General features: G+C 37.5%; 1 protein-coding gene across 2 annotated transcripts in view; it reads right to left on the reverse strand.

Annotated features, from left to right (window-relative positions):
• Nucleotides 1-1911: 1911 nt before the first annotated feature.
• Nucleotides 1912-27916, reverse strand: part of TXNRD1 (thioredoxin reductase 1) — a 31455-nt gene continuing 5450 nt past the window's right edge. The window contains exons 2-14 of one of the 2 annotated variants that reach the window (XM_026726704.2): nucleotides 26108-26227; nucleotides 20689-20761; nucleotides 19862-19981; nucleotides 19142-19287; nucleotides 16875-16990; nucleotides 14459-14684; nucleotides 12643-12735; nucleotides 11529-11605; nucleotides 10707-10863; nucleotides 10217-10324; nucleotides 8630-8725; nucleotides 6669-6803; nucleotides 1912-2648 (exon numbers count right to left, since the gene is read on the reverse strand). In XM_026726704.2, the coding sequence (XP_026582489.2) occupies nucleotides 2580-2648; nucleotides 6669-6803; nucleotides 8630-8725; nucleotides 10217-10324; nucleotides 10707-10863; nucleotides 11529-11605; nucleotides 12643-12735; nucleotides 14459-14684; nucleotides 16875-16990; nucleotides 19142-19287; nucleotides 19862-19981; nucleotides 20689-20761; nucleotides 26108-26227 (1536 nt within the window). In that variant the 3' untranslated portion in view covers nucleotides 1912-2579. The remainder of the gene's footprint in view (nucleotides 2649-6668; nucleotides 6804-8629; nucleotides 8726-10216; nucleotides 10325-10706; nucleotides 10864-11528; nucleotides 11606-12642; nucleotides 12736-14458; nucleotides 14685-16874; nucleotides 16991-19141; nucleotides 19288-19861; nucleotides 19982-20688; nucleotides 20762-26107; nucleotides 26228-27916) is intronic. The other variant, XM_087934888.1, reaches the window with a different exon arrangement.

The raw sequence follows: 27916 nt of genomic DNA on the forward strand, positions 1-27916 counted from the left end.
GATGCTACACAGACCTACATCCTTGATCAAATTAGTACCAACAGAAGGTGGAAGTAAATCTAATCTCCACTCCCTAAAACTATATTTAAAACCATTAGCAGTTTTTTGGCAGGGAATTAAGAATGGAGTTTTAGCTGCAAGATTAGGATTCATCTGTACAGCAATTAAGCTCCTCCATGCCTCTCTATAAAGATTACTTTCTGGGCATACATTGGACTCTCATTAAACAGAACATGCTATATTATATTTCTGTATAATACATTATATTATACAAAATATATTATAAAGGTTCCCCTCGCACATAATACGTGCTAGTTGTTTCCGGCTCTAGGGGGTGGTACTCATCTCCGTTACAAAGCCGAAGAGTCAGCGCTGTCCAAAGACGTCTCCGTGTTCATGTGGTCATGACTAAATGCCGAAGGCGTATGGAATGCTGTTACCTTCCCACCAAAGTGGTCCCTATTTTCCTACTTGCATTTTTATTGTGCTCTCGAATTGCTAGGTTGGCAGAAGCTGGGACAAGTAACGGGAACTTACTCTATTACGTGGTACTTGGGATTCGAACCACCGAACTGCCGACCTTTCTGATTGACAAGCTCAGCATCTTAGCCACTGAGCTACCGTGTCCCTCGCTGGCAATTATTAAATATTGCTAAATTAATGGGATCCATTTTCATATAAATGGGTATATGATGCAGATTAGAATGAAGCATATGCCTAGAATTATACGGCTGGAAGGGACTTTGAAGATCTTCTAGTCTAACCCCCTGGCTAAGGCAGGAGTCCTTTCTATTCCAGGCACATGGATCTCCAATCTTTTCTCTCTATCTACCATGGCATTTATCCATCTAATATATTATATAAAATATATAATCTACTATATATTATGTATTTATTGATACATTGAATAAAGTTTGAGCCAACAATTTGACTCCTAAACCAACAGCCAATCCAAGAAAGATCCTTTAGAGTTCAATCCAGTTGATAAATGGAAACAAACCAGCATCACATAACTAGCATCTGCAATAACATGACCTGCAATAACAAAGATTATTTCATGTTATGAAACATGAATCATGTTATAAAGTTATTTATTTCAATAGACTGAATACTCAGTCACTATGATATCAGTTTATGCTGTAGCAATGGATTGAACCCAGTTGATTGCAGCTGGCTAAGCAAACCAGGATGTAATATAACGTATGCAGCAGGACAGAGAGAAAACCACTGCAACTATGTCCCATGCTACCTTGCTGAGGAAGGCACACATCATTCTCAGAACATAGATCAGTGTCCTTAAATCATTTATGCAGGAAGCTTTAATTTATATTAGGATTGTATAGGAGGAGGAGTGGCAGAACTTGGGGGTGGAGTTAAGAGATTGGTCTAAGATCCCTATGTATCCACAAACAGGCTAAATTCAATTCCCCTCCCTCTGCCCTTAAGTTCAGTGGACCCTTATCTAACTCCAAGCAGATACTAATTATTAATTAAGAAGATTCCTGTGCATAGGCTGTTTAGCAATAAATCAGTTTAATTGGACCTTTATGTGTGGATTTGATCTTTTGCACCTGCCAGATTGAGGGGGAAAGGAATATTTCTTTCCACTTGGGAGGTACCAAGGAGACAGGATTAAATCAGAAGTGACAAATACCATTCTTTCTCTAAGATTCTCTCAGGGACTTGGGAGAATCCTGCAATAAACTGATTAGAGAATTCTGCAATAGAGGAACTGATTACTTACAGAAATAATCTGGCCACAGACTGCCCATTTTTTCTTCAGTCACAATTGAACAGAGTGATATGCATGGAAATGGGATACAGTAGGTTTAAACAGAACACATTAATATCCAGCACATCAAGAAAAAAAAAACTTCAGAAGGCATGAAGGAACATTATGAACCAGAAAAGCTTTCAGGAACACATTTATAAATCTTTTTCTATATAGTCTTTTATATAAATAATTCAGACATGGTTTGCTTTGATGATGGAGGGGGGGATTTTTTTCTGTTGAAATGACTCAGTGTAATTAGCATCAGGGATACAGCACAGTTTCTAAACCATGAATAACAGTGACACAGTATCCCTTTCAATTTTACAGAATTTGAGAGGGCACAATGATCTGCTGTTTCATCTTAGGAAAAGGTTTATTTCTTCAGAACTTGGTCATTTGTTTCTGTAGAAGATCCAGATAGATTTGTGTTGTTGGAGGGTCTGTAAAAATCACAAAAGTGAAGCTAAGTCTCTTTATTTCAATGAGGGAAAGAGTTTCAAGTTGTGCTGGCAATTGTTCCATCGTTGCCTACCAGATAAACTGGTTTTAGGCTACGACTTCATGGAAGCATCTTGCCAATGCTTTGCCAGCAGCATCTTGATCATGGGCCTATCCTGCTGTCATGCCAGTTGCCGTGCAATCATCACAATTAATTTGCAGCTTTCAGTGTTCTTCGTCTGCTCCTCTGCCAGTTGAAGCTGAGGGAACGTAGGTCTTAATGGTTCTTATGCCCCAGGCTGCGGACTTCTGAAGGTTGCAACAATGATGAAAGTCAGTCTTTGGCAATGGCAAACAGCAGGTGACTTTAACCTCAGCATCCAGACTGAGCAACATTTTCACCAGAGCGCTTTGTCACCGACAATGTAGTGAATATCTAAAAAGACAAAAGGAAGAAAACACAAGCCATGGATATTGTTTAGAAAAGCTTTTCTGGGTATGGAAAGTAATGTTGATTTGCTCAATTCTAAGAAGCAGTTCTCTGTGGATGCATGGCCTTCTACAACCACAAATAACTAGTCTGACTTTGAGATCGTTTTTCATAGCCAAAGCAGCACACGGGTCAGATATTTTTATTATGAAAACTTCTCAGGGTTTTAGAATCCTCATATATGTAATACTTTGGTCTATTCTTCATATTGTAAAGACTGATTAAAAAGACTAATGGGACTCACTTATTACCAAGTCATATTTAATATATCTTGCATGGATAGACCTTTTCATGTGTGAAACAGGCATTGGGGTTTGTAAACCATGGTTTGTGACTTAGCAATTTGTGGAAGTCAGTCAAAACAACCCTTACTATAGAGGAATGATAATCTATTTAAATTTGCACTGAAATTAGAAAAATGAGTCCTCTGATCTTAAAGGCTTTTGCTGGCTGAGAACCAGTCCAACGTATATCATAAAACACATTTTGGAAGATTACCCTTTATCAAAGACAAATTTTACACAGAATCATGATGTGTGGCAGTAAAACAAGTTGAATCTTTAATATGTCATGTACAAATATTCGGGTGGACTGAGCAGTGTTTCCTTTTCTACACATTAGCTAAGCAATATTTTCAAGAGGCCAAAGTGATGTGGGAGGAAATGTGGGACAACCTCATGCTCATAGGATTTGTCAATCTGAAAAGACATTCAGGCATCCCCACAAATAGTAGCAATCCCTGTTTCACAGGAGAATAGGGGTCTTGCATTTCAGTGGCAACAAATATGCTTTATGTGCAGAAAGTCCCAGATTCCATCATTTCCAAGTAGAGATGGGAAAATCTCTACCTGATGCCATTTGAAATCACTGCCAGTTCATACGGAACATGTGAGGCTGAGCTCTTTCAAGAGGAACTTCTTTGGTGGCTGCATAAAGAAGCCCATGTTGCCTTCTTGGTAATGATATGGCAGTGGCTGCTATTGCATTTCTCCACCCTAGTTTGTTTTCATTTCCTTTGTTTGTTTATTTATTTGCCAACTTAGCTTACAGCCTTTAGCAACTTTAAAGTGGCTGGACTTCAACAAGGGAAGAATTCCCCAGCCAGGGAAGTTAAGCCTAGGCATCTTAAAGTCTCTATGTTGAGAAACACTGCCCTCTGGATTCCCATCCAAGTACTAATCCTATTAAGACAAATAAGATGGGCCATTCCTGGTTTTTGTTTTTAAATCTAGGCTTAAAAGATAAGCAGGGCTAGCTGGATTACTGTATATAAGATTATGAATTTTATGAAGCTCTGCTTGTATAAAGCATGTTCCTTGCACCATTTTTATTTGCACTTCCTTCAACTGTTACTTTTTTTTTAAAAGAGATGTAGAAGACTGTACATGGATCTGAAGCTATAATAACACAAATCTAGAGTCCCGAGGGATGAGATTAGATTTCAGGGCAGCCCTGGATGGATCAGAAGAAAACTGCAAACAAAAATGTCACATGAAGACATCAGACTGTGGCAAATGGCCCTTGATATCTATGAAAATATGTGGATTAGATTTGTTCAGTAGTCTGAGCAGTTATAGCTTTTCACATAGTTCTAGATGTGTTTAGGATGCTTTTTCAATCCTGAACTCAGATAACAAATCGATGAGGAAATGACAACAAATACGATGGGTTGGCTGTCTTTGGTTATTTCCTGGGCAACCTTGCTAACACCAGGACATCTAAATGCAGACAGGAAATTAAATACAATTTGGTCTAAAAGGTTCAAAGCAAGGCAATTATCTGGCATCAAAGCCACCCCTTAGCGAAAATAAATAGGAAAAGGATTCAGCATCTCCATATCTTAGCCATGCAAATAAGTTTAGTGCACCTGAAAATACTAAGGATAAGTTTCAGTAGACTGAAAACCTTCCTCCCTCTCTGGCTTTGAAGAGTATTGTTAGTAGATGCTGGCTTTTTAAATATAGCAATTTTATTTATCTTTGCTTAAATCCAAATTAATTATTACAGTACACTGATTTCTATAAAACATTTATTCTCATTTTTGAATAGTATTAAAAGGTCTTTGGCAGTGCTAGTGCTAAAAGTTCTCTTTAAGTATAATAACTATATCCTAATTTATTTGAATGCAAAATGAAGTGTTTTGCAAAATTTCATGCCTAAAATTCTGCGCATCTTTACATTCCACATTTGCAGATCTGTTAGGAAGAGGGGGACCAGAAGACAACAGATCCACTCTTGTTTTCATTTAGATTCACATATAATTTCAATCAATTTTTTTACTACTCTAACATGTAATTTTCCAAAGATACAACTAATCTTTCCATTTTAATGTTGAGAGAAATCATCCAGATGATTCTCTCTTCTGTACCATCCGCACAGGTATGTTGCTTTTAAGGGTTTTTCCTGGATTTCTCTCAACATAGGGCCTTTTGAAGAAAAGAATGTATTAATTTTTTTCAGTTCAAACTTTTAAGATGTTTCTATGGGAAACAAAATAAAGACCTTGGGTTAGATCAGGGGTGTCAAACTCATGGTGCTATGTTGTTGTCATGTGATATAGTGACTATTTTCCTCTTTGCTAAACCGGGAGTGGGTGTGGCCAGCACATGACACATCCGGCCCATGGACCACAAGTTAAGATTGGATTAGATTGTGTGCTTTCTTCTTTTAACCTACTATTAGTATATTAGTGATACAATCAGGTGAGTCTAGTTATGATGTAAGACAACAAGAATAAAAACAGAAATGATTTCGTGTTGTGATTTCTTGGCACTCAGTCTTAGTTTTCAGTAGCAAGTCTAAAATAGGTTAATCAATTAATTTACAGTTCTGAAATTAGGTACACCAAATATAAAGGTAACATCCATCGTATCTAGTTATAATCATTGTCCTCCTAGCAACGATACGAAAGTATTGCTATTTGGAGCAATACTAGCACTGCCTTCTTTCAATATATTTTTTTAAAAATTTCTCTATAAAGGAATTTCCCCTGCCCAGTCATGTCCAATTCTAGGGGGCGGTGCTCATCTCCGTTTCTTAGCCAAGGAAGCCAGCATTGTCCAAAGACATTGCCACGGTCATGTGGCCATCATGACTATACGCCAAGGCACACAGAACACTGTTCCCTTCCCACCAAAGTGGTACCTATTTATTTACTCACATTTGAATGTATTCAAACTGCTGGGTTTGCAGGAGCTGGGGCAAGTAACAGGAGCACTCAGAGCATGAATAGCCTGGGTTTTCTTGACTTTTTTTAATGTCAGTACTAACTAGGTATGACTTATTTAGACTGCAGCTTCAGCGATTCACAGGAGAATTCACAATTCAGTATTGCAGAGAGTTCTCATGCTGGCATGAAACTTTGATGGTAAATGTGAAGAATTTCTGTTAAGCCTTGCAAGTCTTTTTTTTTTAGCGGAGCATCAAACTGACAGAAACTCTGTAGGGGTTTAATAGGAGACTTTTCAAGATCTCTCTTGAAATACCAAGAATTAAACCCAGGAGCCTTTACAGGGAAAACATAAGTTCTGTTATTGGGAAGTTCTTAGGTTTCTATTTCACACTTTCTCCAGCAACTTAAACCAGTTACAGGGAGATTGCCCTTCATTTTTACTGGTCCCAGTCAACTTCAAAGGATACTTGAACCTCAAACTTCCTTGTGCAAGTTGAACACCTTAATTGCTTCTCCACACCAGGGGTCTCCAACCTTGGCAACTTTAAAACTTGTGGACTTCAGCTCCAAGAATTCCTCAGCCACCTTTGCTTTCTGGGAGTTGAAGTCCACAAGTCTTAAAGTTGCCAAAGTTGGAAATCCCTGCTCCACACTTTTAATCACTTTTCCCATCACAGGACAGCCGACGGATTATAGTAAAGGAGAAGAAAAAAGTATTTATCAAAATTGCTGTTCAAAATAATAAAATATCTAGGAAAACATAGTCTTTTTGCCAACCCGCACCAGATACCCACCTCCGCACAGACTGGATGGATTCCTATTGTGCTGTCCAATTGGTCTTTCCTTATTCCACATTTGATGGCTGCTGCAAATCCCTGGGTAATTTCTCCAGCATTGGGACCAAGCACATGGAAACCAATAACTCGATTCTAGGGAGCAAGAGTAGCAAAAAAGGACTTAACTGAGCTAATTATTTTGTCCACTTTGTCTAAAGATTGCTCATTTCTAAGAGTACTGTCATTGGACTTCTTCTGTTCCATATATTCTAGCTGGAAAATTGCACAAAGGATATATTTTAATTCAACTGGAAAGTTTTACAAGTTACCAAAAAATGATGCAAAAGATGACAACAGGCTATTCTTATCTTAAATATAAAGCCAGCAAGTAATTATCAGCTGCTTGATATATAGATAAAGCATTTCTTTAAAAAACAATGATCACTTAACTTTCATCTCTGTTTTCAACCCGAAAAGATTTTGGTTATTAAAAGTCACAGTGAGATGGTTTAAAGATAATGTGATTTGGAGAAGCCCGCCTGGATATTCAACATAACCTTTTATCTCCCTTAAACCACAGGAATTGGCTTGAGGGAGATAAAGATTTCACAAAGAAATAGAAAATCTGGAAGTCACGGAGTCTGTCCTCAGAATCAGGAAAGGGCAGCAAATTGTCAGTTAATTTTTATTATGCAGTTTGCCAATTCAGAAAAAAAAGAATATGGGAGGTTTTCTATCAAATAATCCAGCCAATCTGACCATAATCAACATGGAACTTGGTTTGCTGTTCTCACTCTTGCAGTTCTTGAACTTGACCGGATTATTACATAATCTGTTTAAAACTTTAAGTTACCACCTGGAAATGTCCTAGTGGAATTCATATTGGATATAACTCCCTGGCTTTCCCTAAATGGGAAAAAGCACCTCATTCTTTGAAATAAAGAAAAGAATATGGATCCAAGGTACCTCAAAACTGAGGTTGGCCTTGCATGTTCTATAGCTCTACCCCCTCACATGTGATTGACCATTTATCAGAAACTCTGAGAAACTCTTATGCACTCCTAAGCCATATGTCATGGAAGGCTAGACAGAATTCCTTTGGCTGCTAAGACTTTGTTTTTCCTAAAACACTGACATAATAGAGACATGCTACATAATGGTATCAAAATCCAATCATTTCTGAGCAATTAGGACCTCACAACTCCTATATTTAAAATATATATTCTAATATTTCTGAAAAAAAACGTCCTGGAAAAAACAGGCAATTTTGAATGGTGGCTCTTTATGCCAACTGCTGCATTTTGATGGTAGCATTAGAAAAGGGCCACTCAGCAGGACTGAATAAATGGTTCATATTGCTTGTTGCAGGCCTGAAACTTTCAAGAAATCACTTCCAATTTAGGAGTCAAATTTCTGATAAACTGCAAATAAGGGAATAACTGATTTAGATTAGAAAATATACGTCCAAATTAACTGCAGTGGAAACTGTGGGAAGGATCCACAGAGAATAAGGCCCACTTGCCCTACCTAAGGATACAATAGTTTTTCCACTGTATTTTGAGTTCCAGCTGTTGTTATATCTAGAAAATTAAAACATTCACAGCTACTAATTAAGTACTGTGCAAAGTTAAAGAGGAATACTATTTAATGGTTGCAAAGCTTAGCCAAGGTATTATTATACAATGACTCTATAATTTAGAAGTGGATTTGCGGGTGGATTTTAACCAGCTAATACTTTCAAGATATCATTGATGCCTGCCAAATGAAGGCAGCAGTTTCATCCTCAGCCCCAGATAGCTCCAATTTAAGGATCTGAAGAGGACATAGATTCAATTAGCATCTCAGGCATACTTTAGAGACAGAAAGCAATCAGGTGGTGAGTCACAATGTGTGCAAAATGAACATTAACACTTCCTCTCCTCCTTCTGTGGAATGCTGATCATTTTGCAGGGGAAAAAAACAAAGTGTTCTTGGCATACCCTATCTGCAAGATTGCAAATAATTTTTGCATAGCATCTGTTGTTGTCCCGGGATGGGACTGTCCACTCCAGTGGCCAGAAGTAACTGTGGTAAACCTGATAAAGGAAAAAAAAAAGATATAGAAATACTGATGCTGAATTTCAGCCAACTGTCATGCTCATGTCAGCACCCTTCAACATTTCATTTAACAAGATTTACTGAAAAAGAACAGGAACAAAGTTACAGACATTTCAGCAACCGGATCGCTTTTATTTTAGATCTTATTTTTTTCCACCTTAGTTAAAGAAGAGACATTTCTACTTCTTAACTAATGGCCTTTCTGAAAACCAGTGTTTCTCAACCTTAGCACTTAAAGATGACTGGACATCAACTCCCAGACTTCCCTAGCTTTGCTTCTTCCAAGCTGAATTCTTTTATTATTCCATACCTATAGGGAAAATTTTGTCAAACTGAATATACTCTACTAATTGAATCTACCATATACTCCATGAACTATCAGGGAGGGGCTGTCTTCATCCCCTCTCTTTGGCACATAATATCTGGAGTGAATTGCCATTTACTCCTCAGGAATGCACCCCTCCTTCCTGGGAATCCACCTCCTCACTATATTCAATCGCTGCTCCAAATGGTAAGGAACCTGTTCTTTTAACTGATGTGAGGAATATCCAGATGTTCTTTCTTAGGCTCCTGACACACCATTAATTCTGATGAAAACTTACATGACCATAAATCTTCCCTAACCTGATTGTCATCCAAATATGTTGAACAATAATACCCAATATCTCCAGCTACTGTGGCTTACTGGAAATAATACTGGGGATTGCAGCAAACAAAACAGAAGCATCCTGGGCTGATGGGCAAGGAGGGATGAAGTAACCGGACATGTATTTATGGGGGCAGGGGATCTACAGGCTTAGACATGGACCAATTCGGACAAGGGAAGGCTTTAGAGAATGGAGGAGGCTGTAACATATCCCAGTAACTAGGAGTATGGAAAAATTTAGTGAAAGATATGGGACGAAGGCAGAGGTATTTTTTTTCCTTGTGGCACATTCCAGGCCCTTGAGTTCATTCCCAGGCTCATATGGAATACCTTTTAGACTTTGGGTTGTTGGCTGCTGGTGCTACCACGTCATTTGTAATAAAGTCAATAAGAGTTGATCATGGATGAGGAAGCTGATCCAGAATGTATCATGGAGAACTGCCTGGGAGAAATGGGGAGAGTTCCCCTTTCTGAGCCATGCCCCACTGACTTCTGGCCCTGGCACCAGGCAAGACACCATATTGCTTATCAAAAAGATAAGTGCTCTGCACGCAGTATGGTGTTTTTCTTTAGAAACACAGAATTCGATTTTCAGATCCAACCACCTGCTTGTTCATAGAAGTAGATCCTACCACACCCGGAATAAAATTAACAATCATATAAAGTGCAGATAATCTCAACTCAAGGGTGAGTAGATAATGATCATTTGCTTATTTATGATCATCAAGAGACTTGGAATGCAATTTGTTTTTCCTGAATTTCATGTCAAAACAGAAAAGAAACCAAACAAGCCATAGTCTACATTAGCAGTTTCCAAAAATACCTCAATCCTATTATTGCCAAATCTTTCAATTGCTTTTTCTTCTGAATAACCACAGGCTCCATATTCCAAAGGTGTGAATACTGTAGTGGGGACGTTTATATAATCACACTGTCAAGGGAAAAATGTTTGGATATAAGCATTATAGTTGTCAGAATCACAAGCATATAATATCTTAAGAGCATTAGATGATTTTAAAGTAGCAGCATTTAATTCAAGAGCAATCACAAACTTAGAAAAAAAAACCCACTAAAACTTTCCCTGGTTTATTTTCCTCAGATATTATTGGACTATAATGCCCATCATCCCTAACTACCAGCAATGGTGGCTGTAGTCCAAAGAGAGCTGTAATTCAAACATCTGAAAGAATTTCACTTGAGACTGTTGCTGTCAGTTTAGCTACCAATCACATGTGTATAAACCTAAAACAAAAATGCCTTTTTTAATTTCAAAACCTTTGCTTTTACAGCCACAATGATAAGCACTGATTTACCTTTGTGAATGCTCCATCATAAAGCCTCCTCACCAACAACCTTCCCGCCTGAATTGCCACGGGGGTGAGTTCTGGTTTGCCCTCCAGAACATCTCCAATAGCATAGATGTAAGGCACGTTTGTTTGTTCCTTGTCATTAACAGGGATTTTTCCTGTGCTAGAAGTTGATCAGATGAGAGAGAGAGAAAAGAAGATGATCCGTATGCAAGGCTTCGGTTGCAGATTAAAAGAATCATCATCTCGTTAAAAAGGGACCATAACATACGCTTTGGAGAGAAACACTCTTAGAGAAAAATTGGTGATTGGAACAACAATGCAATTTCTTGCATAACATCCCTGTCTGAACCCCCCTTAAGTACTACTCTTACTCTTAATTCAATTCATATAGCCACTCGTCTCAAACATACAGCTGCGGAGGGCTATAATTATTATAATGCTGCAACTGAAAAGCCGTATTTTTCATGTTTTTCCTCTTATATAATTACTAAAAAAATAAGCTCTGCACCCCATCAAAAGCACTAAGAAAACAAACAAACAAAAAAAGTATTGCTCAGGGTTTTCTTTGCCCAATACACATCTGACAAGGTGAGATAACGCAAAAGCCTTAATGGCAGAATGTTAATCATTAGCATTTTAATTATTGCTAAGTTTGCCCTTTTGGCATATCCAGTAATAAGAAGCTGTAATTATGGTGTCATTCTTCCTGCAGCAGTTATGTTTCAGAAGAGAAATGTATGTTTCCTTGAAAAATTATATGCATAAAAACTTCAAGATTGATGTTGCAAGAAAGAGACATAACAAAAACAAAAAATTTAGCCTTACTTTTCATTGATCCTCACTCCAACTTTCTGTAGGCCAATTTTTTTTGTGCAGGCATCTCTTCCTATTGCTAGCATCACCTGAAGAACAGCAATATTTTAATTTAATTCCACATATTCTAGGAAGTTTATGAGGATTTTTGTGAATACTCAACAAGACACGACACAATTAAGTGGTGAAAAATGTATATAGTATAGCTGTTTCAAATAACATTAGCATGCAACAGCTTTAATGTCACAATTTCATGAACAAGTACCAGTGTGGATCAGATCACACTGCACAGTTGGGCAAGTTATATCATCTAAGATTTCATTTGTTCCTTATACTGTTCTTTGAGGCCTTAACATCCTTCTGCCATCAACATTGTGGAATTTTAATTTCTTATTGTTATGAGGCTGGAACGATATGAAAATAGTTAGATAAACCTCATTTGTACAATCAAAAGACCAAAGGAAATAATTCCACAATCACTATATCCAAAGTGATATAAAAATATTACAAAATCCAGGCCCATTCATATCCATGAAACCTAAATGACTGTTCCATTAATATCTCACTGTGGCCCTACTCCTATATTAATTGTGGCCCCATTTTGGCCACAAAATAGTTGTCCATCACAGCCAAACAGGAACAATGTTTGGCATTTCCTTAAGTGCTGCTAACTTTTTACTTTCATTATTATTATAATTTATGTATATGTGGTTTATGTTTTTCCAACATGAGTACAAGTATACAAGTATCAGGAAGTGAATATAGGTAGAAAAAAACTAGGCATCTGATCCAGCCTTGTAATGTTCAAAAGCATTGAAAACCACCCTAGTTCTAGACAGTCAACTCAGGGAGCGGATCTTGAACATTAAAAAGCCAGCAGCTGTTCCTGAATTTTATGATTGTTCACTGATGGAAGATCAATGCAAGTAGTTCAGCCTATTATACAGCCTTTTAAATTCATTTGTGGTCCTCAACGTTTTGATAGAATATATCTTTCACCAATATGATTGAAGGCATCGTAACATTGACCGAGGAAGCATCTTGTTCCTCGCTCCTTTGCCTCTTCTGCTCAGAGGCATTTTACACAGTTTAACTGCAACTAAAATAACAAATGGAAAGTACTTACTGTGTTGTATTCTCCTTCAATTGTTTCAGAGTTCTCTGTAGCCTGAGCTGTAACTTTTAGTAGTCCAGGAGTTCCTTTCTTAATCTGTTCAATCTGCAATATTTTTATAAATTAAATACTGACTTTAAGTAGGGGATAGTGGTAAAACCTTAATCACAAGTGTTCCTTCTGTATATTTATATTTTAATTATTATCTTGCGACTTAAAGAAAATAACTTATGATCATTTTTCAAGAAATTTCCTGCAATGGGTCTACCTGTCTTTCTTTCTGCTGGTCTTTTCCATCCAAAGAAACCAACAGTTTGAACACAAAGGAAACCAATTTTGAATCTAGTAATACTGTATTTAGGAAGCTGTTCATGTGACCACATCAATCCATGACTCCTTAAAAATGGTCTAGGCACAGGGGAGGCAGCCACATCTCTTGCAAAAAGATAGATCAGCCTTTTAAAATCTATGTTCTCATCAATTTCCCATTGCTAGTCCACCAAGAAACTTTTTATACTGCTCTATTCAAACATTCTTTCTTAGCCTGATGATGGTTCAAATAATTGGTGCTGAGTGCAGGAAGAATCTGTTAGAAAATCTAAGAACAGAGGTCAGTAGTGTCCTTTGGGTCATAGGTCAGAATCTTACAAGAGATGACCTTGCAAGCTATGTTTTTCCATTATTTGATATTTATTCATTATGTTCATAGCCTGACCTGTCCCTTAAGAAAGACAAGGCAACGTATTTTCAGTTACTCAATTATTTTACCTCTCCACCAACTCATGATGTAGGCAGACATGAGGAAGAAAATGGCCCAACATTTTGAGTTTTATAGTTCATTTGGGTCTTGAATCCAGATTTTTCCCTGCCTATTTTGAAACGCCAACCACTATATCAAATTGGCTTCCATGATACCTCGGAGGCAAACTTTGAGAAAAATTAATTTTAACATGTGCTCATTTGTGTCTGTAACATTCCACAGACACATGGAATTCTGCCTAATGCCTTAAAGTTGATTTCTGCCTAAAAGTATAATAAGCCACTTGGGATTTATGTCTGCCACCAGTGGCTTAACGCATCTAACTACTTATATCATGAGGGGGAAATCTACATATGATGAATATTGGGAAAAAGTAATGCCAGTATTCTAAACCAAAATTGCCTTGTCATTCTTTAAGTGTTCAGCCTTTATGGAAGAAAAAGCATCTCAAAGACACTTCAAAGAATGAATAAAGCACTAAGGTCATTTAGTAGTCAAGGGTTAATCCATGGATTCCAAGTGAGCTACTGGCAGTAAGAAAAGTAGATAATAGTTTAACCTAGTAAAAGGCAACTTCTGATGTTCTACAATATGAATTGCATTCCATCGTCACTGCATGGATTGCATGTGGACTCAGGCATCAAACTTTAGAGAACTACAGATTGTGCCATCGAAATATCTGATTTTTCAACAATATGGGTTTTTTTTTCCCATTGTAAATGTAGGCTGTTAGGTGCAGAAAAATGGGTGTGCTAATAAGCGTGAGCAGCAAAAAAACATCCACTGCCACATTTAAAGCTCTTCAACTCCTGAAAAACAAGTTTGTTTTCCAGTGAAATCAGTACGACATCAAACACACCTCATGCAGTCCCAAGGCTGACATTAATTATATATTTAAAACATGAATACTCTGGCCTCCAAAATATTGCTGCGCACTGGTTTAAAACATATGTGAGACATTGTGAAAGCCACAGGCACTTTTGAAGTCTTAGGAAGAAGGAATATGAATCAAAAAGCATGTTACCATGAAAGCCACTTTTAAAATGATTTCTTTTTGGCAAGCCTTACCTTTGTGGGCACATATTTTCTTATGAACTTTACACCATGCTCTTCCATATGCTCTCCTATTTTATTTGCCATATCCTGATCAAAGCCCCTCAGGAGAATGGAGCGCACCATGACAGTCACATCTAAACCAAGCCCAGCAAGAAATCCAGCACATTCAAGAGCAACGTAAGAAGCTCCAACCACCAATGTTTTTCCTGGGCAGTAAGGCAGTGAGAAGAGGTCATCACTGAAAAATATATAAATAAATAAACTTAGAGACAAAAGTATTAAGTGCATGCATGCAGGGAAAAAAAGTAAATTTGTGATGAAAGATGGGCAATTTTTATATAACATAGAGCGGGGTGTCAAACTCAAGGCCTGCAGGCCAAATCTGGCCCACAGGATGCTTAGATCTGGCCCACAAGGCCACCCTGGAAACAGCGAAAGACCGGCCTGCAATGCCTCTGCCAGTGAAAACAGAGCTCAGGAGGGCTGCGCACAGCCCCCAAGTTCATTTTCTGTAGTGATGGCCTCACGCAACCCTCTGCCAGTGAAAATGGAATGGCCTCCCAAGCTCTGTTTTTGCTGGCAGACTGCTCAGGCCCCCACAGGTACCCCTGACATGAGTGACATCGAATTGGCCATGCCCACCCGGCCTCCTGAGGTCAAACACAACCCTGATGCGGCCTTCAATGAAATTGAGTTTGACAACCCTAACATAGAGGATTCAGCAGTTAAAATAAGATTATATTCCTCTTTGAACTGCAAATTTCCATCACCCCTTGGAACCATGGGTAAAGTCATAGATACAGGAATTACCACTCAACAATTGAAGAGTCCCCGGTTGCCTTTTCTTTCATCAAAGTTTTCTGCCCTCCTGAAGGAACTGGTGGAAAATTTTATTTCCAGAAGATCTTGAAGTCAACAGACAGATGGCTTATCTTTCCAGGGATAAAACTAATCAAAAGGACTCCCTTTTCCAAATTCATTTCTATGCCGAATATTTTCTAGTGGCATTTGGTAGAATTTTTGAATAATTTCAAGAAATATATTTTCAAAGACAACCACACTGGATGCTTTGCTGTTGTATTTTACAGAGAGAAGTATTCCATATAACTTTGCTCTACCACCACCCCCCACCCACCCAAAATGTCATAGTATTATTTTTCTGGCATCTCTGCTCTCATTCAAAACTTAATAACTTTCTATGAACATTAGTAAGAGGCCCATTTTCTAACTATTTCTTTATTTGGGGATTGTTGGTTAGCTCCCTGTGAGTAACAACATAGAACTTGAGGAATAGAAATTGACTATTTTGGTCAATGTCTAGATCAGCATTTCTCAACTTTGACAACATTCAGATGGATGGATTTCAATTGCCAGAATTTCCCAGCTAGTATGGCTACCTGGGGAATTCTGGATGTTGAAGTCCACTACTCTGAAAGTTGCCAAGGTTGAGAAACATTGGTCTAGATCACCAACACTGGATTGAAGCTAGAATTATTTTAGAACCTTTCCTATTTTATCTTGTTAGACCTATTAGAAACGTTTTAACTTGCAATTTGATGCTCACTTTTGAATTTCACCAATGTAACTTGGATGCTCCTAGAGATTACCAAGATGGGCCTGGAAAGCTAAGTGTGTCCCATAGGCTGTATATTTTGAAGTAGAGCCTGGTCATCTCCCTTGCCTTTTCAAAGGTATATGCATCAAGATTTCATTTTGAAAATATCTGTTTCAAAACAGGTTGTTCCAACCATATTGGAAGGGCTCTGAGCTCAAAATAGCATTATTTTAATCTTGAAACCAGTGTTGCAAGCTCATAATGATACTCTTTTAAGCTCAAAACAGTTGTTTCAAGCCCGAAAGCTGAACACATTATGAATTTTCAACATTTTTCAGACCATTACTTTTTATATATGTTAATGCAGGACAATTTTCTCAAGGCTTCAATTTTTGAACAACACGAATATAACTCAGCTTTTCCCCTTCCCTCACCTCCCCCTCCTTTATGCTTTTTGCTTTTGGCTGTACGTTAATAGACCTTTGCAGAAACTGAAGATGTATTTTTAATGGAGATGAGCAAAGTAAGTTCTACGCATACAGCCAACAACAAATTCAAAAGATTAGATTCTAAGTCATATGATTCTGTTTTAATGGTTTCTTGGAACTGTAACCTTCAAAATTCTCGGTTACAATCTCCAGGTTATTGTCTGAAAGTGTCCTCAAGTGCAATTTTAGTTACTTCACAATAGCATCTCCAAGGAAAGTCTTGAAAACTGGCCCTCTGAGGATTAAAAAGAAATATTTCCAATGAGAAACAATCTTACCACAAGAGTTCTATTAAGGAGCAACCTTGTCTTCCAAATGCTACATTTTACCCAATTGCCTTGAGTGCCATCAGGCAATACAAAACACATAAATTCATTTATGTTACCTGGTGATGCAATATTCTTTGTCTCCTGGAATGTTGAGATAGCGAGGTCTTTCTCCAGTGGCAATCAGAAATCTTTCTGCTGTGTAAATTTTCTCTACTCCTTTATTATTTGTTGTCTGTAAATAACAGCAAGTTTTGTGTCTGAACCCTGAGATAGGAAATCATTCTTCTTATAATGCAACTAACTTTTCATTGAACCAAGACTAGACAAAGCACTGTCTGTAGACATAGCTACTGACACAAATAAGGAATTTGCCCAAGGAGCTTTGGAAATCAATCCACATGGCTTAAAAACTATACTCAGATATTCTGGCAGTAACGAAGAAGGAAATATTCCGCATCTACTCTTTACCTCCCATGGCAGAAAATCTTGAAAACTCTTTGATTGTATTAGCCCTGTTGCAAGTTATTTTCCTTCTGTAGTCTTCCCCAGAACTATAAAACTAGCCCTTCTTTTCCTGCAAACCTTCCAGATTTTGTCTGGCTGATACTATCGTTCTAAATCTAAAGTGTAAAATCTCTCCCCCACCTCCAAATTTATGGACATCAACCACATTGTTGTCAGCTGCATCCCTTATTTCTTTTCCATAGACACTGATTTGGCCCTCCAGCTGAAATTCCATACAGACACTGCTGGCAGATAATAGTATATAGTATATACCTCAGAAGCTGCCTAGAACTATTAAGGGATTCGGCAGCATATACACTTCCTCCCTAACTAATGTTAAGACATACAGGTGAATGAACCTACTTTGAAAATTCAGATGGTGTCATTAAAAGTGATGCCTAAATAGATAGAAACTAGCTGGTATTTCAGTCTTCAGGCAAGACTTGGCTAGGCATCTTTTTCCATTATGCTGTAATTATAGGCTGAGGATGTGCTATTTTAGATCAGAAGGCAGTTTTTTAAGTAAGTAAAAACTGTTCGTGGCTTAGAAGAGATTATTTTTTTAAGAAAAAGGGAAGACTGGGCCAGCTAGCATTCAGCTTTGGAGAATCTCTCTTGTTTTGTTTTAGAGTCCAAATGATTCGTAAAGCAAGGCCAAATGCAACAATATTCCCTTTGGACAAAAGAATTCTGACCTAAAATATTTTCTGAGGACTCCAACTAAACCAAGTTCCCATTTCTTCCAGCTAAAAATTCAATTCCAGTTATGTCCATGCCCAGCTATTGTTTTTTTACAGTGTATGGAGAATTCTTGCTCATCTACAGTAAGCCATAAAGAAATTGCTTTGTAAGAAGAACCAGATGTCTCTGTTGTCCACCTTTGATACAAATATCTGATATCAGTTACCATTATTTTTTTGCTATGTACTTTTAATAGCTAAACCAAATAGCAATAGCAATTGCACTTTGACTTATTTACCACTACATAGTGCTTTATAGCATTCTCTAAGTGGTTTACAAAGTCAGCATATTGTCCCAATAATCCAGATCCTCATTTTATTGATTTCAAAAGGATGGAAGATTGAGTCAACTTTGAGTCAATGAGGATTGAATTCCTGGCAGTGGGCACAGTCAGCCAGCAATACTGCATTCTAACCACTGCGCCACCACAGTTCTAAATACTAGCAGCTCCACTGAATTTCATCTCCTATACATTTTTTCTCTACACATATACACTGTGTGTGTATACTGACAAGTCAACAATAAGATGCAGTAATTTGGCCTCAACCTTGCCATTTGCCTTCTTCCTAGGACTGAGAATGAAAGGCCCAAGGTCACCTACCTGTCTAATGTGGAATCAGAACTCACGGTCTCCTCGTTTCTCACCTGATGCCTTAAGCACTATACCAAACAGCCCTTGGAAGCAGGCAATGTAAACCTTTTCTGAAAATCCTTGCCAAGAAAACTGCAAGGACTTGTCCAGGGAATCTCCAAGAATCAAACACAGAAACAGAAGAAAAAAAATTGGTCCCAAGACTCTATGCTGATTCTGATTCCTCAAGACTTAAGACCTTGAACCCAGCTTTGCTTTCATATTTAAGCCAAGATCAGACAAAGGATACCACACTTCCTTGCTGCTAAATAACAGAAGCCAATTCACTGAATTGGCACAACTGATAGAAAGATACCTTCAGTCTACTCTTTCAAAAAATGGAAAAGAATCCATGATATCAGAAAAGCATGGCTTACCTGGAAGTACAGTAGGACCTTGTCATTTAACAGATATACTCCACACCAACTTCCCACACAAGTAAAAGAAATATAAGAGATCCAATGGAAAACAAGTAATGTAACAAAGCATTCAAAAGAAATCTAGTACCTTAATTGTGTGTGGTCCAATGAACTCTCCGTAAGCATTTTCATATGTGACCTTTTTCTCTCGGAGGGCCACTCTGTATCCCCAATTCAGAGAGCCAATGTGATTCTGAACAGCTTCTGTCAAAGAGCTCCAGCTATGCTTTATGGCTAAGGATCAAAGGGGAAAAAAAGAATCTAGCATTCACTTGTGTCTAACTTTCTGCAACTAAAAACCTAATTAAACTGTTACATTGCTATAGATACATATGATTTTGGTTGTGCTTTCCTTTCTGAAAATTATATTAAATTCTCCTGGGTTTATTAAGCTTTGCTGACAGGGTGCAAAGAATAATATGGGTAAATATAGTCAGAAATATAGTGCAAGTAGTATAGAATCTTCCTCTTAAGCCACTCAAGAGATTATTTCATGCTTACTTCAAATACATTATTACACAGATTGTCATCAGTTTTCAGAGCATTTATGAGGGCCCTGCACTAAGCTCTATGCTTTAAGCACATTGGAGAATTGCTTCTATATACTCCAGTTTGGAGGTGGCATTTATGCCTATAGTATTAATTCTTTAAATTAAACATAACCCACACCATTCGTTCAACCTTCCCCTTTCTCCCTGCACTTTAATTTTGCACTGTATTCCCACTATGCATCCCACATTTATATTCCCATGTCATTTCCCCCAAATAACAGTATAATATTCACAGAAATGGAATTTTACATCCTTACGTTTGTCACCCAGCTGCCACCCAAATGCAGGTGCATCTTTGATGGCTTGCCCAAGCAAAGCTGTCTGGTGCATCAGCTTTTTAGGGATGCAGCCTACATTTACACAAGTTCCTCCAAGACCTGTAAAAGGAAGCATACCAGGATCATCCGGCTGTACAATGCAGAAAACAGTGAAGCAAGTAACTGTCAATTTTGTAGGTGAAAATCTCCAACATCCAAGCAGGTGGGGAAGACTTTTCAGTCGTGTTATATGAAAGCCAAGCAGAACTCTGAGAGCCAGTGTGGTACAATGGTTAAGGTGCTAGACTGGGATCAGGGAAAACCAAATTCTAATCCACTTATCATTCTAATCAGCCAGGAAAGTTCAACCAGTCTACCACTTTTCAACCCACTCTACCTTTCAGAATTATTACTGTGGGGAGGAACTGGGAAGAGGAATTATAAATTCCTTGAGCTTCTACACAAAAGTCAGATATGAATCTAATAAAATAAATAAATCCTGAAGAATGTAACTGGTTTCACATATTGAATTAATCCAGAACTTATACAAAGTCTGTTGAATAAATAGCAATTTGCTGAATTCATGCAACATGCTATTAAATATAAATCATAGTTTACAAACTACAGTGCCTGGGATATTATAAGTCAAAACCAAGCAAAGTAAATGGTGGGTTAGTGTAATGTATGAGCGCAGCCCAATGTGGCATTTCTTCATATCTTATTTTTGTAATGTGCAGCTGAAACACAAAAATTGTTTAGAAGCATAAGCAAAACCAAAACTGATTTGGGGTACTTATTTGTACTAAGACTGAGCACCATCAACTTACCCCATGTTGTTCCTAAAGGAGTAGGGACGACAAAATCCAGAACCAATACATTCTTGCCAAATATGGCTGCTTCCTAAAAAAATATCAGTAAAGAGAAAAATGTGAAGTGGCCATACCAGTACCCTCCATTCCTGATTTTTCTTGTTTTTTTTTCCTACCACCACAAACTGATTTATATCTGATGTTTATAAACATTCATACAACCATTTCTTCAGTTTTTCTTAAAGGGTTTTTAAAATTTATTTTTAACAAATCTCTAAATTATCTCAAATCTGTTGATACCTCTCATGCATAAAGGATATTGTTGTTTAGGAAAATGAGTTTATTGATGCCTGTCTAGTAACTGAGTTGTAGAACTGTTAATTTCCCTCATCCATTTAACAGAAGGGTATGTTTGCAACTCAAATCTGAACGGTGGAATTTTTGGTACTGTCTAAACTTAGTTGTTTGCTCATAGACATTTCATTACCCTAATAGGTATCATCCATGGCTTATCTTTCTTCTCTTCTAACATCTCCTTCCGTTTTCCACTTTGAGGCCACAAATTATCCACTCTAGTTTGAAAATTGAAAACATCTACTCTTTCTCAAGAACAAGTATGGTAATTGTGAGGATAAGAATGAGTTGCCAGTGGAAAAACTGAGCATGCCAATCAAAAATGGAAAATATAATTCCACTGTAACAGTTTTGGTACAATGCTCATAATACACCATTGCTATCTAAGTGCCATTATCGTGAATTAGACTCCTATAAACTGTAGCTCTTCAGATGTGTTGTAGTTGAAAGTTTGTGCTGGCTGGGAACTACAAAGCTCTGAATTGGGGAAAGCTGTCGGAAATATATATGCTCCTGACCCATACTGGTAAACGTTATTACAAGGATTTGTTTAAATGTTAGAAGACTCAAATCACCACAAGCCAATGTTCTCCCCAACTAAAATTACTTTTAAACTGATAGATAGATAGATAGATAGATAGATAGATAGATAGAGGGGGAGGGAGGGAGGGAAGGGAGGGGGAGAGAGAGAGAGAGAGAGTGAATATTCAGCTTTGTTCGGGTATTTTCCCACATCATTATAGTTCTGCTCTTAAAGTTGTAGCAACGTTTCGGCAGAATCTCATATATACACACACACATTAGCCAAAACAGGCCCATCAGTTTGACTTGATTGGAAGTTTTCTAGAACTGTGTGGTTCTAACAATTCCTCCTTTCCATCTTCTCTTTTAATGAAAAGACAAGATTCACAGTATTTACTTCAGTGAGAACAACAACTGTTAGCTGATCTTTGTGGTTGCAAGGAAATTGGGCTGGGCTGGGCTGGGGGAATGAATCAAACAACTCAGTAGTAATTAAATGTCAAGCAATAATTTGGCTGCCTAAATTACCACAATTCTATCAAAGGATGAGAAGTCTTTTCACTAACTAGGTCACATGCTATGGTATATAAAATGACAATGCTCCAAAGTACTGTTTAAAATGAGCTTTATTGTGTGACATAAAGGATCTCCTTTGACACTTGAGGTATTTGGCAGGTGACCTCAGTTTTTGCCTTCACCTGCAAATTCAGATGAATCATTACATATAAACCCACCCAGCAATGGTAAATATGCTAATCCCAAATGGTTTACCACAAGTTAGAGAAACAAGCTGCTCATTAGTCAGTGTTTCAATCCTCAAAGGAAACATGTTTGGAAGGAAATGAAGCTGTTAATCCTTGGTTTGGAAAAAGCACCTGGTCACTTCCCACATTTTTCTTTGTTAAATTTCTATCCCACCTTTCTTACAGCAGACAAAGCTACATGCACAATACTCCTTCCAATTTTTCTTACATTCTGTGAAGGAGGTTGGGTTGATAAATTGTGACTAGCCTGAAGTCAGTAACTGAACCTCTGTGGGTGAGAAATACAACGTCTGTGAGTCTGTGGGTGAGAAATACAACGTGAGTCCAATACCTGAATTACTAACACCTCCTCAGCTTGTTTGCAATAAAAAGCATTTTAACAGACAGGGATCATGAAGATTTTAAACAGACAACTGATTTGGGTCCTCAGTTCCATTAGGAGTAATACCTGACTACCACATGACAATTATTTGGAAAAGAAAGATTTTAAGTATACTTATTTCCAACCTAACAAGAGGAACATTTAAATGGGCTTCAACGGGTATCAAAGGTATTTGGTAGGGTTAGGGACTATTTAAAAGTCTAATACTTGTCATTTCTAAGAATTGTTCTAACAACTTCCAGGCAGATGTTCCAGAACCAACATTGCCTAGACCTGGGAGTAAATCATGTGCATCTAATAAAAGTCATATGAACACTAATGACAATGCACACATCATGAAGTCATTGGACAAATTATAAAGTCTATAATTTGAGTCCATCACATTCTGAAGTGAAATCCAAGTTCATTATGTGCATTACCCCTTTTCCATTTGCGCATAGCAAGTAGCTAGGTAGGTTATTATTTTAGTTTGCTGCTAAGGTACAACCTTCAAAATAACTTTAGCTTCATGGAAAATTTAAAAATTGACCAATAATTCCTAGTCTTCCTAAGCAGTTCACAATACAGTTGCTGCCATGCGCAGAAGAATGGGAACGCTGATAAGAGCAACCGATCCAGCATTTTCCCAAAGGACTCTTGAAACTTAGATCTCAGTTCTGCTCAGTTTCTAAACAAAGCTACATTCACTGACAAATGGAAGGAATCCTTCTTCCTTCCCCCTCCACCCACGAGACTCTGATGGGATGTGGAAGTTTCAAATTTCTGAAGAATTCATCGTTGCAGCCAAAAAAACCCAAAAAACATACACATATCAACTCAATGGTAAAAGTTGCCATGTTTATTGTGGCTTAAATTTTGAAGACCAGGGCCTATTAAATGTATGTCTAAGCCAGCTATTGACATACAAGCCAGTTGTATGCAGTTACATAACAAAGAAGAATCAGAATAGACAATAATACAAGGGACAGGAGTCCCTCATTACTATGCAAAAAAAAAAAATCTAAACACACAAAAAGAAAAAAGTGTGATCCTTTTTAATTACTATGGAACTAACAAAGGCAAGACATATATTTTATGTTATACCACAATTTAAAAAGGGACAATTAATTTTAGTGAGAAGCTCATCAAGATAATCTCTGTTAGCTAAGCCCAAACTTGCAGATATGATACTAATTCAGCAGTTTGATGCAGCTACCTCCCTTTGAAAGTCAACCCATCCCTTGTTAGCTTTGGAAGAATCTTTGAGAAAATGCCTGGTGTTGGAGTTTGTTTTCCTTGAATGCTGACACCCTTCTTTGGAATTAAAATATGGGCTGGATGTCCTAGAAAATCCAGAGAGACAAAAATGATTCCCACTAAGTTGTGCTTTGTAGGGATTTCATGCCATTTGTTTGTTTATTGGCAGAAAACCTGTCCAGTTTGGTTACTTACAAGGTAGCTTCTAGATACATGGGAAGCCCAAAAACAAATACTGCTTCCTGTATTTTCAAGGTACCTGGGGTCACAATCACTCCTAACTCAGCAAGAAGCTAAAAGCTAATGCCTGTATTTTCAGAATACCCATTCTTCCTACATAACTACAGCAAATGTTTATTCTTTTGATGGCTCTCCTATTTTAGAAATAATTCTGCTGTTATATCCTATCTGGTTATTCCTTAAAAATCAAACTAGATTCAGAGGAAGAAACAGGGATCTTGGTAGATTCAGAAGGATTACTACCTTGCCAACAAATATATTTGTTATATTCTTTAATATACAAATAGAGCAGGAGCTCTATTTGAAACACGAGTTTCTGTATTATTTTTATGTTGGGAACAAAACCACTACAGTAAAATATCTGTAGAACTGGCTTAGAATGAATATCATCACTACAAGTGTTATGCTAGTGATGATAGAAAAGTGATGACGACCATGACTATATAAAATGGACAATTTACAAAGGAAGTATGCTTCTAGGTTTTTTTTTTTAGTTTATCCAAGCTTGGAAAATTGCAAAGCCATAATTTAGTCACTACTCCATCTACTTATGAATAGTTGAAGGATCAAGTTCTGATTTCTTTAATTAGCACTGGAAAGATTTCCTGTCTGAAATCCTGAAGTACTTTCCGTAAGCAATACTAAATTAGATGGCCCAACTCAATATATATTAACTTAACATATTATTGTAATATAATGCTATGGTTTTATGTTAACTTTGAATTGGTCTTCTACTTGATGGAAGGATTTAAAGATGAACAAAGTTCAGGAGGAGAGTTTCACATTCTAGTAGTAGGTTGAAATAGTTTGCTTTTTTCCAGCAAACCAAAATACACCAAAACCCCAATGAAATACACAGGATATTATAATGAATCAACCAGACTAATCTTTCAAGTTATCAACCACAATTCTAGAAGAGCATGAACCTCATCTGGACCACCAATACCCATGAGTCCATTTTAATTACTATTGGGAAGGAGAATGTAAATGAAGCAAGAAAGTTTCTTCTAGGAAATTACATTGTGCTAAGGATCAAAGATAATATAGCTTGCTGTGCTACTTAACAAGGGCTGTTGGTATATATCTATTTGCAATCTGTCCCACTTCAGGCATTTAACTGTTGGCAACCATTTTTCCAATACAGCTGGATACATATTTTATTTAAAAATATAAATACGATACTTTTAGATGAAAGGGGAATTCAAATCTTGTATCCTTCAGAACTATTAATACTCACATCTCATACTCCATTCACACCAAAGGAATTAAAGGAAAGATATTGTTATACATTTTCTCAGAAAGGTAAAATAATTATTTTTCATTTATTTTAACAGATTCTAAAACAAGATGAATGGTTTATTAATTAAAATGTTTCAAACAATTCTCTTTAGATCAGTTTTTCCAGTCTTTTGCTCTCCAGTTGCCAAAGATTATGCTGAAAACCATTTCTAAAATACCTGGAAGAATGAGGAGGATGGATCTTAAATATATATTCAACTCAGTAATCAGGAGACATGGCTAGATTTCAGTCCAATATAATTCTGGTCTTTCGTTGGGTTTATATCATTTTTTAAGAGGGATTCTCAAAGTATTTGAGAAACACTGCTTGACATGGATCTATATGGTATAGTTTGAAGTTTTCCATAGGGTTGTATAGTAGCTTCCCCAGCCTGCTACATTGATTATATAGCACAGTCTCCAATCTGGTGTCTTCCAGATGTTGCAATTAAAATTATTGGATTTTTTACTAAGGCTAACATAGATGGCCGGAAGCCGATTAGGAAGGTTGTCTGAACTGATTGTAAAATGTATTCAGCACTCCACAAACCTATCTGTAGCTTATCAAGAGACAGCTCATTTCGTAGACTCTGCTAAAACATATTGGAAGAAATTCTAGCTAACAGAATGTTTTTTGTGAATCTAGCTTGGCTGATCTTACCTTTGAAGCTGCCAGTCCACCAGAACCTCCTCCAATGACAATCAGATCATAGTCATATGAAGCCTGTTTCGTTTGCCAGTTTCCTTCAAGTAGTTTAAGAAAAGCTCCTTCACGGTGTGCCTGAACACAGAAAATATAGAAACTGATCAATGTCCAAAGCAGCACTATAACTCAAAGGTGAAGTGGAAAAATTACTACTTCCTGAAACAAAATCTGGAGGAAAAAGAAGGTAAACCTAGAGGTGGGGAGTAATTTTGCCACTACTAGGAAAAGATAATTAAACCACCTGGCTTAATGCAATCGAATGCAATCTCCTCAATTTTTGGTACTTAACACATTTGGGCTCACTCTCGTAACTTCCAATGACTCTAGAAACTGGGCCTAGAGTCTTCTACATGAAAATAATTTCTCATCCCTGAACAACTGGCAGTGTTTAATTCCATCTTTATTTGAACTAGAGTGAGAGAAATGTGAAGACCTTGACATCCCAGCCTACAGTGTTTTATATCATGTGTGGCTTGTTCCTTAAATGCTCCAAATCAATGGGTTGAAGTTCTGCATATTAGGGGCTACATGCATTAGTTATATAAATACTGTTCTTTGATAGAACATAGCATAATAGGATTGGAAGGGATCTTGAAGATCTAGTTCAACTCCATGCTTGAACAGGAGACCCAACTATTCTGGATAAATGGCTGTCCAATCTCTTCTTCAAAATCTCCAGTGACGTAACACCCACAACTTCCAGAGGCAAGCTGTTCCACTGGTTAATTGTTCTCACTGTCAGGAAATTTCTCCCTAGTTCTAGATTGGATCTTTATTTAATGACTTCCCATCCATTACTTATCTTGCCCTCAGATGCTTTGGAGAATAGGTCAACCCCCTCATCTCTGTGATAGCCCCTCAGTACTGAAATACTGTTAGTCCTTCCCTTCATTAGACTAAAATACCTAATTCCCTCAATTGTTCATTATGTGCTTTAGCCTTTTGTTTAGCCATTTAATCTTTTTTAACTTATGGTGCCTCTCTATTTCTGAAGACAAAAAATATTTCAGTTAATACAAGATACAACTTCCATAAACCCTTGAAATAACAAAAAAGCAGTGCATTTTATAGCTTGAACATATATTCAGTGATATATCTTTAAATAATGCTGTTTTCTCATTTTGTTTTTGAATGCTGCATTATACCAGGGGTCGGCAACCTTTTGGAGCTCAGGGACCACCAAACTCATAATTTTAAATCCCGGGGACAATTAATATGAATTTTGACTGATGGTAGTTTGCTGACCTTGGTGGGAGAGAGAGAAGACAGAGAGAGATCTGATCTAACCTCCCTCTCCCTCTCCCTCTCCCTTTCTCTCTGTCTCTCTCTCACACACACACAAACACACGGGGTAGGGGTGGGATTCAAATTTCTTAACAACCAGTTCTGTGGGCATGGCCTAATTTGTGGGTATGGCTTGGTGATCATGTGACTGGCTGGGCATGGCTTGTATGTAAATATTATAAATATTAATATAAATATTGATTTTTTTATAAAAAAGAGCAACTTTTACCCAAAATCAGGCAAAGCAGGCAGGCAGATTGAGTTGCTCACAGAATCACAGATTCACTTAGAGATCTGTGTTTCTGCCATCGGCTAGCTGAGTCTGCCCTGCTTCAGTCCTAAGGAAGGTTCGGCTTAAAAGCAGAGCCGAACATCTAAAGATTAGCTAGAAAGCAAGAAATCCAACCATTTCCTGCTTTCTAGCTAATCTAAATCTCCCGCACAGCAGAACAGCTGATGGTAGGAAAAAAGAAAAACAGC

This window comes from Pseudonaja textilis, chromosome 5 (assembly GCF_049901715.1).
Source record: "Pseudonaja textilis isolate UNSWEBS1 chromosome 5, rPseTex1.2, whole genome shotgun sequence".
In the NCBI taxonomy this organism is placed as follows: Eukaryota; Metazoa; Chordata; class Lepidosauria; order Squamata; family Elapidae; genus Pseudonaja; species Pseudonaja textilis.